The sequence below is a fragment of the Manihot esculenta genome, chromosome 8 (assembly GCF_001659605.2).
Source record: "Manihot esculenta cultivar AM560-2 chromosome 8, M.esculenta_v8, whole genome shotgun sequence".
Lineage (NCBI taxonomy): Eukaryota > Viridiplantae > Streptophyta > Magnoliopsida > Malpighiales > Euphorbiaceae > Manihot > Manihot esculenta.
In genome coordinates this window covers 36528318-36543671 of record NC_035168.2, presented here as the reverse complement: position 1 = coordinate 36543671, position 15354 = coordinate 36528318, and the positions used below count along the sequence as shown (strand labels likewise).

Here is a 15354-nt window from a genome sequence, read left to right as displayed (position 1 = left end):
ACAACTTCGACCAAAAAGAAAAATAAAAAAAATCATGACCACAATGTTGTATTTTTTAATCCAAACCTTTCCATTTTTGGGGATTTCAACTCCTAAAACTGACACGCAACTCGAAGATCATAGAAAAGTCGTAATTGAGCCAATAAGAGCGTGACGACCAACCAATAGCAGAACCATTCGACCAATGACAATTTTTCAAAATTTAAGAAAAGACCCAAAACATCCCCCCTCAGTGCTAGAAAATTTCCTACAAAATTCTACATCCGTTTCTCAAGAAACAAACAAGCTGGGAGGCGTCTATATATACGTCCATGCAAGCGAACACATTGAAAACAGAGGGAGGGATTTTATTTGAATTTTTGTCGACTAATACAGCAGCAGAGCGTGAAAATTACGTCAGCACAGCACTTTGTAAGAGCTTTTTTGGGGATTCTCTTTCAAATTGATTCTAATTTAGCGAGAGAAAAAGAAATATGGGGGGATGTGTATCAGGTGATGTGAAAGGGGGGAAACAAGCCATTGGAGGGGCCCTACAGAGGCCCACAGAGACACCCAACAATTTTCTTCACAATGACGCTGTCGATTTCTTCTACCGCTCCCATGGTCTCCATGCCCTTTATACTCAAATTGAGGTCTATATACAGACATCTATATATACATATCCATAATCCATGCATGTAGTTATGTGTGTATGTATCTGAATAGTACATATGCTTCGCCATTTTTCCTTCGGAGAACTCTAAAATATTCCCTTAGTACTGTAATTATCATTCTTTATCACTTCAATTTTGTTTTATTCGTCCTCTCTAATTTATCATGGTGTGCTTTCTGTCTGTCACCTAGTGAGGGGAGTTTATAATTTATTATGATAATTTTGCGTTTAGGGTTTTGAAAATGGGCCTTTTTTTTATTTTTATTTTTTTCACTTTACAGCCGAAATTATATTGCTTGCTAGTTCCTGCATGTACTTGCATGTGTATTGAGGGTTGATATTGTTCTGGGAGTCCCGATTGAGAGTACTAAAAGTTAATTGAGTTAAATTTCATATATTTTATTTGTCACAACTGTAAAATATTTTTTTTTCAAACAGGTATTTTTCAATATCTCAATATTTTTTCAAAAATCTGCTTTTTAAGCTCCCTTCCATAATTCCAATAGGAGGGTAAGTGTTATGAGTTTCGGTGGTTCTGTTTTTCCACTGCCCTGAGATGAGTAAGGAAGTCATGAAGGAAGCAAATAATTACGTTTGGAACATAGTCAACTGGAATAAATCATATAGATTGTAGTTTTTTTAATAGACTCCCATCCCAAAGATATTTGTTTAAGAAAAAATAAACTGATGAAACCTATACTTCCAATTATGAAGTTCTCTAGATATAAAATTTCTGGATTAAATTGATTAACGCATGAAAATTATTCTGAGTGGAATTGGTTTGTCAGCAGAAGTCAACAATATCTATGCTGCAACTTATTTGATATTACCTATCATTTTATGTAATGGTGAAGCACAAATATTGAAGTCTAGAAAACCTTTCACAACTTTCATGGAGTAATGCTGAGGACTTTGTTGGAAGTTAGAAACAAAGATATCCTTTTCTTCTTCTGCTTGATGTCAATCTGAGGTTTCTTATTAAAGTGTTAGTTGTAGTATTATTAGTACTTGATAGAATCCCATTATCCTACTGTTTCAGACCTTTATAAACTTAGATTAACATGGCTATTCACATTTGCATTTATAAACTTATCTTTTTCTCGAGCTTTTTGCTTTATACTATTGTATATTCACATTTTCCAAATGTGCATTGCAGTTGGCATTATCAGCTTCCAAGTTGCTTGATCGTGACATCACGTCAAAGGTTATTTCTCTAAACTGTTGCCTTGTATTCCTTTATATATGGTCCGTTGTTGGGGTTTAATCTTTGGGTATGCTGCTACGTGGTTATGTTGTCTTATTGTTTTTATTTCCCTCGTTATTCTTTAATATTAAAGTTTTTTTGTTTGGGTGTCATCTTATGATTAATTAGAGCAAAAATAAAAAGGGATGATGGAAGGTTCCATTTGCAGTTTTTTTATGTAAAAAATAAAGAATAGTTTTTGTTCAACTTTTGCTCAGTCTTGCACTTGTTTTTGTGTGGTTTGCTTTAAAATGGGTTTTTATTTCAGAGTGACCCGATGGCAGTTGTATACATAAAGAAAAAGGATGGAAAACTTGAGGAAATTGGTCGAACTGAAGTCATTTTAAACAATTTAAATCCTTCTTGGATTGAAAAGATTAGAATTGCTTATCAGTTTGAGATAGTGCAGCCACTAATGTGAGATTCTCATATCCTCTTTAAAACCAGTTTTCTTGAATTAGTTTAAATTTGCTTTTTCTTGTTAAACTTTTGTTTTCCTTTTATGCAGCTTTCACATCTATGATGTTGACACCAAATATAACAATTTACCAGTGAAGGTACATCTTGTGTCTAACATTTATCAATTCCCTAGAGGTACATGACACGCATGGAAACCATTTTCATTTTTTTAATAAAAAAGATGTGAAGACAGATAGTGATCAGAGCTCATGGAAAAAGGTTTACAAGAGACTTGAGGAAAATCTAAAAAGAAATGGAAAGCAACCAAAGAACTTAAAAGTGATGAAAATTTTTTGATGACCTTTGGTTATTTGGATTAATACAAAAAGTTTGTACAATCTCTTTCAATTTCAAAACATTGTGATGCGTTAGCCGAAGGTTAAGTTTTCTACATCGTAAACTCTATTTTGTTTTGCCTTGTAGTCTTTGAAGTTGAAGGATCAAGAATTTTTGGGAGAAGCCAGTTGCGTTCTGTCTGAGGTTAGTTTGCTTATAATACTATGTATATTGCTTGTTACATTTATTAAAAGTATTTATAGTGGACAAACAATTTGGTGTAAAGATCTTGTTATACATTTGTCTTTGTTGTTCATTAATATTCCGCTGGGGCATGAGGGACATCTAATTTTTGAACTATTTCATGCTTTAATGTTTTTTCAAGGAAAGCCTGTGGTCAACCTATATTCTGGTGTTATGAATTTATGGGATCTAACAGGCATTTACTGATGTTGATGCATGTATATATAATTTTTTCTCTTCATGGCAGATAGCAACCAAGCAGAATCAAACATTGACCCTGAATCTCCATAACAAAGATGGGCATGAAGTTTTGGAAAATTTAGGGATGCTTACTATCCATGCTGAGGAAATTGTTGCATCCAGAACGGCCATTGAGTTAACATTTCGTTGTGCCAACCTGGACAACAAAGATGTATTTTCTCTAAGTGTATGTGTCTCAAAGGCTGTCATTTTCAGAGTTCAAAGCTGATGTTTTTCTAGTGTCTCAGTTTCTTAATGTGTATAATCTTTCTTACAGGATCCTTTCTTAAGAATTTCTAGAATAGTTGAGAGTGGAGGCTCTATTCCAATATGTAAGAGTGAGGTCGTGAACAATAATCTGAATCCTCAGTGGAGACCCCTACATCTGAGCATGCAGCAATTTGGAAGCAAGGCAAGCGTAATTTGGTTGAACTTTGGACTAGATTTAGTAACATTTCTAGTAGTATCAGTAACTCAGGGTGGAAAAAGTAATTTTGTATCTCACTTTGATACAGGATAATCCACTGGTTATTGAGTGTTTTGATTTTAACAGCAATGGCAATCATGTCCTTATTGGGTAACCTTTTACTAGTTAATTATTTTGTTTTCTCACTTACATTTTTACTAGTTACTTGTTGAATAATCCTTCTGTCATTGTACTCTTTTGCTAGTTAATTATTTTCGATGGTTTAGACCATTGCTGATATATTTTATTTTAATTTGTTTTCAGGAAGCTTCAGAAATCAGTTGCTGAGCTGGAAAAGCTTCATACAGAAAGAAGTGGTGCAAATTTCATCTTGCCATCTCATCGAGGTCATGAGAAGGTGCTAATAATTGCTTGGTGCAACTTCTAGTATAGTGTATACCACTGTCTTTGCTAATCCCTTGTTTTAAGATTAGGTTCTGAAAGGTCAGCTGTTTGTGGATCAATTTGTGGAGAAGGAGCAGTACAGTTTTCTGGATTATATATCAAGTGGCTTTGAGCTGAATTTTATGGTGGCTGTTGACTTTACAGGTAATTAATCTTCGACTTTTTCTCATTATTCATTCTTATTTTTCCCAGTTCCTACTGGCTTTCCTTTTGATATTTGATTTGCAGTGTCGGAACTAGAATTTTATCTTTGAGGATGCCGAAGATGAATATTGAAAAGAAAATGAATGAAATCTTTACAAAAGAGCCCAATTAAAGATGTGAAATATTAAGAGATCAAAATTAAATGATGTAATGAATGCGAAAATTTTATATAGAAGTATAGGGGGTCAAAACAAAGATATGAAAAATTGAAGGGGGCAAGCAGTATTTCTCTGAAAAAAAAAATACTCTAAAATTTATAGGTAAAGTTTTAGTTATGAAAACTTTTGGGTGGTCATGGCACTGCCACTTCTTAACGTTGTTCCACCTCTGCTTATGTGCTTTGCTGTTTTGAATTTTCAGCTTCAAATGGAAATCCTCGAAATCCAGATTCCTTGCATTATATTGATCCTTCGGGCCGTTTGAATCCTTATCAGCGGGTAAGGTTTTTATTGCTTCTGACTTGATCTTCTACCACTATTAATTTATCATAGTTCAATTAATGATAAGCAACTATTATTGTTCAATTTGAGTTGCCACTTTTGCACTTTTCCTTTTTGTTCGAGGTTTGAACTTCCTTTTACGTATTTTCAGAAGAAAACGTCATTCATAAATGAATTGGCCAAAATAATTTTGCAGGCAATAATGGAAGTGGGGGAGGTCATGCAATTTTATGATTCTGATCGGCGTTTTCCTGCTTGGGGCTTTGGGGGAAGGACGTCTGATGGTACAATATCACATTGTTTTAACTTGAATGGAAGTCCAAGTGGCTCTGAGGTAAGAGGATCAAAGGTTAATATTGATTTCATTATTGTTTATTTGTAGATGGTTTCTAACTTTCTATGCAACTATTTTCTTTTTCCCTGCAAATTGATTTGCATTACCTTGGCCCTCTGCTACCACCACAAATCTCATAACATATTCTTTCGGATAGCATCACGGAACTTTGCAAGTTGGATCATCTGTGAAAAATATATCCAAAATTCAAGCTACATGAATAACAAAATAAAGGAATCCTATATGAATAGAAACTTAACTATATTTCTCACAGCAAGTACTATTTTTGAAAAAAAATTACAAAGATTAAATAGATGACTTTTAAAGTTTAGGAATTAATGTATAGGTTTCACTAAACCGTAAGGACTAAATTTACTTTATCTTTTTAATAGTTACTTTGTGGAATTTTCACCCCACCTCTTCCGCTGTTGGGTTACGATCTCATTGTGTCGATGCGTGGGAACATTTGCTACTAATTCCAGCATCTTGCCAATTCTTAATGTTTCATTGTTTTCCATTGTTTAACAGGTTGAGGGTATTGAAGGCATCATGGCTGCTTATGCAACTGGTCTACACAATGTTGCTCTGGCAGGACCCACTTTATTTGGCCAAGTTATCAACACAGCTGCACAAGTTGCTGGTCAGTCTCTCTCCGACAATGACAAGAAATATTTTGTCTTGCTAATTATAACGGTACTTAAGCTACGACTTTGACATCCATTTTTCTCTCTCTTTTTTTTTTCCAATTTATCCAAGTGATACATAAGCTGCCACCTTGTCTCTAGGATGGAGTGCTCACAGATCTTCAAGAAACTAAAGATGCTTTGGTGAAGGCTTCTGATCTTCCCCTATCAATTCTTATAGTTGGAGTAGGAGGTGCAGACTTTAAACAGATGGAGGTGTGCCTTGTTTTATTTATCCTTACACTTGTATATTTAGTGGTTCCTTAGCAGTTTTGTACAATGGCTCATACTGGAAATCTGTTACTCAGAATAAATATCAATTTCTTGCAGATCCTAGATGCTGATCATGGATGTAGACTAGAGAGTTCTACGGGTAGGGTGGCTACACGAGATATAGTACAATTTGTTCCAATGCGAGAAGTGCACAGTAAGTACAAATGGGATCTGTCCCTCCAAATTATTGTAAATGAATTTAAAGATGTGCAATAAAAAAATCCCTTGAAGCAATTTTATTATTCTCATTAACATGTTAATTGTGCTGTGGACCACCAGGTGGGCAGCTGTCTGCGGCTCAAGCCCTTTTGGAAGAGCTGCCTGGTCAGTTCTTATCATATGTGCGGTGTAGAGATATCAAGCCACTTGTTCGCCATGGAATTTGAAGATCTGATCGACATTTGAGAAGCTTCAAAAGAAAAACATATATTAGTGTTGAACTGATAACTGTACATATACTAATGAATGGAATATTTACAGGCACAAGAGGACTATGAATATTCAGAATTATTATTATTATTATTATTTTGGTTTCATCCCAAATTATAGCTTAAATATCTTTAAGATGGAAAAAGAAGTATTTTAGAATGGTTTTTGAATTTTGTGATTAATTGATTTATAAGTTTAATTCTCTGGTTATAATACTTTCATATATTTTGCTTATGGTTTATATTAAATTTATTGAAGCTTTTGAATTATATTTTATTTTTTTCACCTTTTATTATAATTATATTTTAAAAATAATTTACCATATTTTTTGTATATAATAATGTGTAATACTGTAATCAATCATTTTTGATGTTTTTATTTAATTAAAAATAATTAAAATTTTGTATTTTATTTAATTCAATCTTCAAATGAATTTCATAAAATTTATACTTGCTATCTATGTCTAGCGTTTGGTAGTCTTTGACAAATTTTGGTCAATTTGTAAAACGCAAGAGATTTTGTTTGTCATGCTCCAAATCTTACATTCCTTGTAATCAAGTGAATTGTAGAGGCATTTATTAATAAGTATATATTTTATTATTTGATAAAGAAACAAAATTGCAAATTAAGATTATGTTGTGAGATGGGTATGATTTCAAATATAAAAATTTTGCACCAGATGAATGTATTTCTTATTCTTCCAAGATTTGTTGGAGTTGATATGTCTATGCTGTGAAACATTATGTATATGCTTCTTAAATAATTACATTTATATAAAAATCAAGTGTTAAAAGATTAAGATACCAACTAAATTTTTGTCTAAAATAAATAGATGAAATCATGTAATTAGCCTTTTTAATGTTATGAGCCAAGTTTTGCCAAGCCTAAATTTATGTAGCAAGATACTTGTTGATGTTCAGATAGTTGAAGAGTTGTCGTGTGGTTGAATTAAGGTAGTTGGAGATTTGGTTTACCAAATCATTCTTGCTTATTCTTGTATCTGTTAGCTGACATTAGGGAGAAACAATATTACCATTTTTGTTCAATAAGATATCAGTAGATGATTGACTCATTCCATACTAGAAATAATCCTAAAAAATCTTTTGATAATGCGGATTCCTAATGATATTCCACGATCAAGATAACTAGCTGAATCCTGTGAAACCATTTCATAGAAGTTCATTGATATCTTCTTTTTATAAAGCAAATTTGATTCGTCCATACAAAATGAAGGAAAAAAAAAACCATATGCATATAATGAAGAACCATAAGACTGAATTACCTGCTATGCCTGTGCCCATAAGAAATCACGGAACTATCCATTAATAGTAATGGAACTCTGTGCAAAGTATCTTTCCGTGATATGAGTTACCACCACTTGATCACTTATGAATGTAAATATATTGAAAAAAAGAAAAATACAATGAAGAAAAAAAAAAGTATGAATAAAGTATAAATAGAATAAGTGAAGGGAGATAGTAGAGAAAATGTTATAGAAAGCTATATATATTGTAATACCTGGCTAGATTCCGGTATCGGAATCCCTACTTTCCGGCGGAATCTCCGTTGGAATCTGTAATTCTGAAGATGCTAGAGGCTTCTAGAGGGGTAAAATGTGTTTCTAAAATGTTTTCACTCGATTTCATGGTTTTAAATGAAAAAGAATTGAGTTTTTGAAAAGAAAAGACCAAGGAGGCGTTTGCCAAGTTCGGCCGCCGAAAGTGAAGTTCGGCCGCCGAACATGGGTAAGTTTTGGGAGCGCTTTTGGCCTCCGAAAGCTTTGTTTGAACGAGCCAAGGTTCGGCCGCCGAAACTCGAGTTCGGCCGTCGAACATGCATGAGTTTAGGGGGCACGTTAGGCTGCCGAATGTCTTCGACCAGGCCACCTATAAAGAGCCCTCAGATCGGAAATGGACGAGTTTTCTCCCCATTCTCGAGCTCAGGTGAGTTTTTGTCCTCCCTTGGCCGTTTTCATGTCTTTCTTCATCTCCTTCATGTTTTCATGAGTTTTATGGTTGTTTTGAAGAGTTTTCAAGCTTAGATCTAAGTTTTGGGAACTTGGAGGCTTTTGGAGCTTGGATCCTCCACACCTCCGAGTTAGAGCTCGCACAAACCCTCGATCTTCAAGAGGTAAGTGTGGATCTATGCTTTCCCTTATGTTTCATGAAGTTTTAAGTGAGTTTCAAGAGGTTTTGATGGTTGAGTATGGGTAGATATGCATGTTAGGGTCTATGTGGACTTTATGCTCATTGTATGTTATGTGATGATATGTTGGAAGTTTATGCTCCTCTATGCATGTGGGAGTGAGTATGCATGATGGGGAGAGAGTATGTGAGGATTTTGGTTGTTTTCGGTTTATGTTACCCTTTAGGTAAATGTGTGTTTATGTATAAGGTAATGTATTGTTGTTGGGGTTTAGGATAGTTTGAGACCCTATGTGCTTGGTTGCATGTTGTAGAATAGTTAATGCATGCTTTAGTAAGGTTGGGTGCTTGTTTTGGGGTGGTTGGAAGGTTTGGGAGGCTTGTATGCAGAGGCTGAGTTCTGGAAGAACTCAGGTTCGGCCGCCGAAGGAAGTTTCGGCCGCCGAACCTGCCTGAGGATGCATGGTTTGGCCGCCTAACCTTGCCCCCGAAAGTTGAGTTTTGGCTTGAAAGCAGACTTTCGGCCGCCGAAGGAAGGTTCGGCCGCCGAAAGTGCCTGACTTTCGTCTCTGGAGAGGGACTTTCGGCCGCCGAAGGTGCCTCCGAAAGTGTCATGTCCAGCCTTTTCATGGTTGTTTTCTATGCATGTTTTGAGGTTGTTTTAGGGGGTTTTTGGGGAGTTGTTTATGAGTTGTTTAGAATGTGTTGGCACCTCATTCGAGTCCACCTGTGTAGGATCGGACCCGAGGGACCGAGGAGGCCATTAGTGTTAGCAGTTGCAGAGTCAGTTCAGCGTCTGCCAAGAGGTGAGTAGAACTAACTTAATCTTTTATTTTAAAGAAATCAAATGCCTAAAGCATGCTCATGCATCATGTTTATATGTAATAGGTTGATTGCTCTAGTTACACGAATATGAAGCATTGCATTATTTACTGTTGATGGAGATTGGACCAAGGACGACCCCACTAGCCCTAGAGATGTTGTAAGACCTGGTCAGGCCAGGCATACACATACAGTTGTTGTAAGACCTGGCCGGGCCAGGCATACGAAGGTTGTAAGACCCGGCCGGGCCGGGCATACTGAGACTGGAAGGAATGTTGGTGGTTGGGTCCAATCCGTGATATGATTTATTTGTGTTGTGACGCATTTCATGAAAGTATGTAATTAATGAACTGTTTTCTTTGTTTCTACTCATTGGGCTCTTTAGCTCACCCCTCTCCTCTAACCCCAGTGTTGCAGGTATGAGGAAGACCGGGAAGTCTCAAGAGTTAAGGTTGTGTTTATGTAATAGATTAGAGTTGTGTGGACATGTAATGTAATTTGAGATAATGAATTGTAAGATAATGAAATGTTTTGTAATGTAAAGTAAAGTAGAGTTATGTTTATGGGTTAGAACTGTGCTTGGCCCTAAGACTTGGTTAGTCCCTGTTTAATACATGATGTATGTAATGTTTTAGATGTTGGGACTAAACTGGTGGCATGTGTTGTTTACCACGCTAGTGTTTGATGAGGACCTTAGTAGAGGTCTTATGTTTGTGGTTCTGATGCATGCACAGGTTAGGTTCTAGTTCTTTGGATGCGACTCCGGCTTGATATATGTTATGTTGACCCAGCTAGAGTTTTGTTGAGGGCTCTAGTAGGGGGTTCCTTATGTTTTCAGTTATGTTGCATACAGGTCAAGCTCGGTCTATACATCATATGTTTCAGTTTTTATGTTAAAGTTTTGATCATGTATGAGATTTGACCAGATGACAGGATGTATGTTAGGCTTGCTACGGGTCCCGGCGGCCTTAAGCCGATCTGGATCCTAGCGCCGGTAGCGATTCGGGCCGTTACAGAGGAGTATCGGTTTCCGGGTCGTTATATATATATATATATATATATATATATATATATATACGAATTATCCACACCCTGCATTTCATTAAGTATATTGCATTTGATTAAGGCAAACTTTCGTAAAAACCTCGCATTCCTTTAATTACTCGAATGTATCAACATAATCGTATCAACAAAATCATTTAATTATTTCTGCTAATAATTTTAATCAAAATCTATTTTTTAGATACAACAAGAATTTATATTATCAAATAATATTATAAGATTTTGTGTTATTGTGCATTGGATATAACGAATTTGAATAGTTATAATCAAGTTTGAAAGAGATTTGGATTTAAAAGATAATATCCATTTTAAATTCGGATCAAATTCCAATTTTATGTATATAATGGCCACTGTCGAACTCATTTATATAAATAATTAATTTAATATAAAAAATATATTTTTCAATAATATTTATAAATTTTTTATATTTTTTTTTAATTCAAATTTAAATATTTTTTTAAAAATATTAAATTTTATAAATGAAAATTATTAATAAAAAATATTTTTTATATAAATTATTAATTAAAATATATAAAACTAAACTGTTCAGATTTTATTCAAATAATAGTAATTTGATATGGAACGAATTAGATAATTTTGGATAATTTAAATTAATTTTTTTTAGTACTTTTGGTACTTCACTTTCTTTGGTGAGACAAGGCTACCAAATAAAATTTATTTTAACACTTCCCAGGAATTTCAACCTCCTTCAACTAAGTAAATAAGACCTTTAATTAATTCTGCACAAATCTAGATGTAATAGTTACTAAGCTCATTCTCATACAAGGTCGAGCATATATTGAACTCACCCTTTTGCCTTTCACTAGCATCTTCACTCACTTTCATACATTCCAGCATAAACAGTCAACAGCTGATTCAGCCTGCTCCTATCGCTAAGGAAATTCAATGATCCCTTTTATGACAAGAAAATTTTTATGTACTCTTCAAACGTTGTTATTACAAAATATGATATATATTGTCTTCCTATCTGGAAAATCTGTTCTTACATGATAACGAAACCACCAAATTAACCACAACACACGCACTAACCACTTATCTTACCTATATGAGCATCCACGCCAATGAAAAAAGAGGTTCCAGCTCCAGCTCCAGGACACTCTATCAATGATCAGGGGAAGAAAGGCTGAAACCATGTAGAAGACCAATGAATTCCTGATTACAGCTACCTCAGACTCAGCCAGGCATATAATAATACTTTTTGCCAAAATGACTACATTCTCTCCAACCATCTTACCCCTACTTGGACTTTTTTTGCAAAAATGATGGTCTTGTTGAGAGCGGAAATATTATCTCACAAAGATTGTGAAAATATCCTTTATCATACATGTTTCTCTTAACCACCACCTCAACATCTTCAAGAGGAGATCTTTGGAAAAAGGATTTACACTTGCTTGCAGGACGTTTTTCTTCGCTGCTCATTCCACTTATGCTTGCTTTAAGTGCTGCAGCACTAGCTCTTGCTTCGCTCAGCTTCCTTTGCCAGTTTATGTACTCTTGCCACTTGAAGGTCTGTAATTCTCAGGAAAAAAAAATCGATGTTAGTTTCATGGAATGACAAAAATAAGTGGTGTAGAACCTACCCACAAACATAGATTAAAATGAAGGTAATCATAAGGCTACCCACCAGTCCAGAATTACGGATTTAATTGCTTGCAAACGATACAAACAATTTAAATAAAACACTAGTAAACTCATAAACACAGGAAACAGCTTAGCCTGAGAACTAAATATTCGTTTTAAGTGATCCCCTAATGCACAGCCAAAATGTTTGTGCCAAATTGACAGATAAAATATATTACTTAATAACCTTACTTGTTACTCCATTTTTACTTTCTTGCAGCTAGATTTGAAAAAAAAAAAAAAAAAGGAGACCAACTAACCATACAGAAAAACAGGAAAGAACAAATATTTTTCTTGAATACACATGGAGAAACAACTCTTTAGGAAATCCATCCCCTTCATTATTTCAATTCTTCATAATAAAAGCAGAAAAAACTTGAAAACAAAATCTCAATCATCAATCTTGATAAAATAGAAATGAACTTAGTGTTTGATTTCTTCTTTAAAAGCATAGTTTCTTTTCCATTTTTGGACTACTGGAGTGAGAATATAGTAACTAAACATGAGGGAAAAAGAAACAAAACTGCTTGACAAATTATGTCGAAAAAAGCAGACCTCGTTTGTTGTGGTGTTCTTGAGACACAGGTTGGCATGGTATCCAAAAAATCCTGCCAATAAGAGAGAAACTATGGCAAGAAACACCATAAGAAGTATTTGAGTGTTATATGAGCCCAACAGCCACTGTAACCACCAAGTAACAATTAATCCAAAGTGTAAATGAAAAAATGCAACCAAAAAGTCAGATAATGACGAGGCATCACTATACCCACCTGAACAACATGTGGAGCTAAACTACGAAATGAATTTTCAATGCCATAGTAAACTGCAAAAAAATAAAAAATAAAAAAAAATTCAGAAATAAAAAACAGCCAACTAGTTCTCAAATGCAAGTTGATTTTACCAGTCAGAATATATATGACCCTCAATTCTTTCAATCGTCCTGCGAGAACCAAACCTAGGGCAATTGTTCCATATATACAAAGAAGAAAATGCCTGTAAATGGTAACAAAGCATTTAAATTAAACATATTAACAATGAAGAAACAAGATGCAAAATAATGCAACTCATCACAGTTGATGTCAAAAAAACTTGTGAAGGAGAAAATATTGATACAGCCTGCTAACAAATCATGTGAACTCACCATAACAGAAAAGCCAAGAAGTATCGGGTATTTCTCTCCCCTATACAGTTATTCTGCAATTAAAAAAAATTCAAAGGGAAAAAAGAAAGATTTTTGTTTCAGAACATAACAGTGAAAATAGACTATCTAATTGTAAAATAAAAAGACAAATAGAATGCATACCATCCATCCACAATGATGGTCAAACCGTGCAACACAGCGATTGCATATGCTGCAGTGCTTGGACCTAGCGGGTCTGCATCAAGACAGAAAAGTTCCATCTTAAAGGATGAAATGAAACATATTACTTAAAACAAGATTAAAGAACTCACTTGGGAATTTTACAAGTAGAACACTCTTTCTCTGTATATATGATATTGTCATATGGATAGGCAGAGAGATATTCTGAGACATTATCAGCCTTCACAGTTCCCGGGTCAGAAAAGCTGGTCAACAAAAAGAATAGAATACCAACACCAACTGCGAAAAAGCTTGTGTACCTGCAAGAAAAAAGAATATTCAATCAAATTAAGAATGCACTCCAACAAATATAATTCTTTTGCAGCATATTTTTTATGTCCATGATTTGATACATACCAGTGAATTTCACTTAAATAATATCCAGGAATGTAGCTAAAGGATGAATTTATAATAAAGTAATAAGTTGCTCCAATAATTGCCAAATATATAACCTGAAATCAAATTACGTAAGTGTAAGTGCAAGTGCAAGATGGATCCTCTGCCATAAAATAAGGGGCAGTGACAGCTACTATGGGAGCAAATTACAAATAACTTATCTATTTGACAACCATACTAAGGGTAAAACCACAGTAAAAAAAAAACACTATTCATAAATATTGGTTTTATAGCTTATATGCTTGAAAATTTAATTATAACTCCACACGCCCCTCTCCCTCCTTTCTTATCATTGTTTCTATATTTCCTGAGCTCTCTCTATCTCTCTCAATTCTTACTCTTATCCAATTAACTAATGCATAAGATTTTTCAGCTACAGTAATGTTGAAAGTAAAGCTAAAAAAATTTCATACTCGCTAACTGATCAATTCTCCTTTTTTGTGCATGAAACAAGAACTCAGAAAAAATTTGAACTTGCACAAATGGCATTAAGCAACACAAATTCATTCCAAATCATAGACAAAGCAACAAACATTTCCAGTCCCTTAATAGAAACAGCTACAAATACCAGCAATACAGCGCCAAACAACGGAACACCCACAAATAATTTGGCAACAACAATCAACAAAACGCTCGACAAAACACATTTGAACACAGGGAAACCACAATAAACCATCTAATCCAAAAGCTTCCCAATTTACTCGATAATAAAAAGAGAGTTGTAATGGAAAGACCTGCAAGGTAGGATTAGGGCGATCGCAGCAAAAATGCTCAATGGAGAAAACGAAATGCGTGCCCTTACTCCCAAACACGGCTCCTATAAAACGCCTGACGAAGAACTCCAAATAAAACACCAAAACATCAAAAAGAAGTGAAAAGGAATCACTCACCAATCTACAGAGCATTTGTACAAAGGAAAAAAGGGGAAGGAGGAATCGAGAGAGGAAAGGCGTACACGAAGTAATCGTAGGCGCCGAAGGTGAGGAAGTAGTGGAGGCGTTCGATGGGAGTGCCCTGGAAGATAGGCCATTGACCACAGAGGAAGGAGACCACCACTAGCAGTGTGGCCAGTCCGTGGCATATCAGAATCCATTGCTCTGCCATCAGAGAATGAGAAAATTTTTAGAGAGAGAATTTGGAAGATGGGCTATTGCAGTTGGGAAATTTGGGAGGGGGATTGACTTTGAATTCAGGAAAGTTCATGGTATTTTTCATTAATATTAGAGTTTAAGTGAACAATTAAAAATTTATTGAGAGTTTAAAAAAATTATTTATCATTAAAAAAAAATGAAACACCCGAGTTAAAAATTAATTTTTTAAAATATTATTAATAACTAATATTACATTCTAAAAATTGACAGAACTTTATTACAATTAAAAATTGAAAATGACAATTTCTCTATACATTTGTAAAATGAAATTCTTTACATAAAAAAATTAATAAATAATATTGTAGTGGTTTGTTTTATTAAATTATTATATTATTTTAATAATATTATTCTTTTTTACAGATTTACCTACCACAATTATAATGAAAAAAATTAAAGTTTTTTATAATAAATATTATTAAAAATTAATTTTA

At 34.4% G+C, this 15354-nt stretch overlaps 2 protein-coding genes across 4 annotated transcripts; one reads left to right on the top strand and one right to left on the bottom strand.

The window, feature by feature from the left end:
• Positions 1-233: 233 nt before the first annotated feature.
• LOC110620741 (protein BONZAI 3) lies at positions 234-6330 on the top strand. Of its 2 annotated transcripts, none has more exons than XM_043959147.1 (16): positions 234-632; positions 1809-1856; positions 2164-2312; positions 2404-2452; positions 2778-2834; positions 3121-3300; positions 3391-3525; positions 3629-3690; positions 3844-3937; positions 4014-4128; positions 4549-4625; positions 4780-4962; positions 5491-5655; positions 5748-5861; positions 5976-6072; positions 6198-6330. In XM_043959147.1, exons 1-16 carry the CDS (start codon positions 474-476, stop codon positions 6302-6304), a joined length of 1791 nt encoding a protein of 596 aa, XP_043815082.1. In that variant the 5' UTR covers positions 234-473; the 3' UTR covers positions 6305-6330. The 2 variants fall into 2 exon arrangements, with proteins under 2 accessions (XP_043815082.1, XP_021620273.1); XM_021764581.2 differs by having other exon boundaries at positions 237-632; positions 4825-4962.
• A 4958-nt stretch (positions 6331-11288) lies between these two features.
• Positions 11289-14979, bottom strand: LOC110620149 (probable protein S-acyltransferase 17). 2 transcript variants are annotated; one of them, XM_021763753.2, is made up of 11 exons: positions 14728-14978; positions 14507-14600; positions 13734-13828; positions 13469-13636; positions 13320-13392; positions 13158-13210; positions 12918-13009; positions 12787-12839; positions 12572-12697; positions 11631-11905; positions 11289-11519 (listed from the first exon to the last, which is right to left on the bottom strand). In XM_021763753.2, the coding sequence occupies exons 1-10, from the start codon at positions 14874-14876 to the stop codon at positions 11633-11635; spliced, it is 1176 nt and encodes a 391-aa protein (XP_021619445.1). In that variant the 5' UTR covers positions 14877-14978; the 3' UTR covers positions 11289-11519; positions 11631-11632. The 2 variants fall into 2 exon arrangements, with proteins under 2 accessions (XP_021619445.1, XP_043814702.1); XM_043958767.1 differs by having other exon boundaries at positions 11289-11905; positions 14507-14611; positions 14728-14979.
• Between the last annotated feature and the right edge of the window lie 375 nt (positions 14980-15354).

What these genes read in the sequence shown, in the direction of transcription:
- LOC110620741 (XM_043959147.1), top strand. Translation starts at nt 474, where the DNA reads ATGGGGGGATGTGTATCAGGTGATGTGAAAGGGGGGAAACAAGCCATT. An exon ending in CTCATCGAGGTCATGAGAAG is followed by an intron (nt 3,938 to 4,013) that starts GTGCTAATAATT and finishes TTTTAAGATTAG; the next exon opens with GTTCTGAAAGGTCAGCTGTT. An exon ending in GTTTGAATCCTTATCAGCGG is followed by an intron (nt 4,626 to 4,779) that starts GTAAGGTTTTTA and finishes ACGTATTTTCAG; the next exon opens with AAGAAAACGTCATTCATAAA.
- LOC110620149 (XM_043958767.1), bottom strand. Translation starts at nt 14,865, where the DNA reads ATGGATTCTGATATGCCACGGACTGGCCACACTGCTAGTGGTGGTCTC. An exon ending in GGTCATATATATTCTGACTG is followed by an intron (nt 12,840 to 12,917) that starts GTAAAATCAACT and finishes ATTTTTTTGCAG; the next exon opens with TTTACTATGGCATTGAAAAT. An exon ending in TAGCTCCACATGTTGTTCAG is followed by an intron (nt 12,698 to 12,786) that starts GTGGGTATAGTG and finishes TGGTGGTTACAG; the next exon opens with TGGCTGTTGGGCTCATATAA.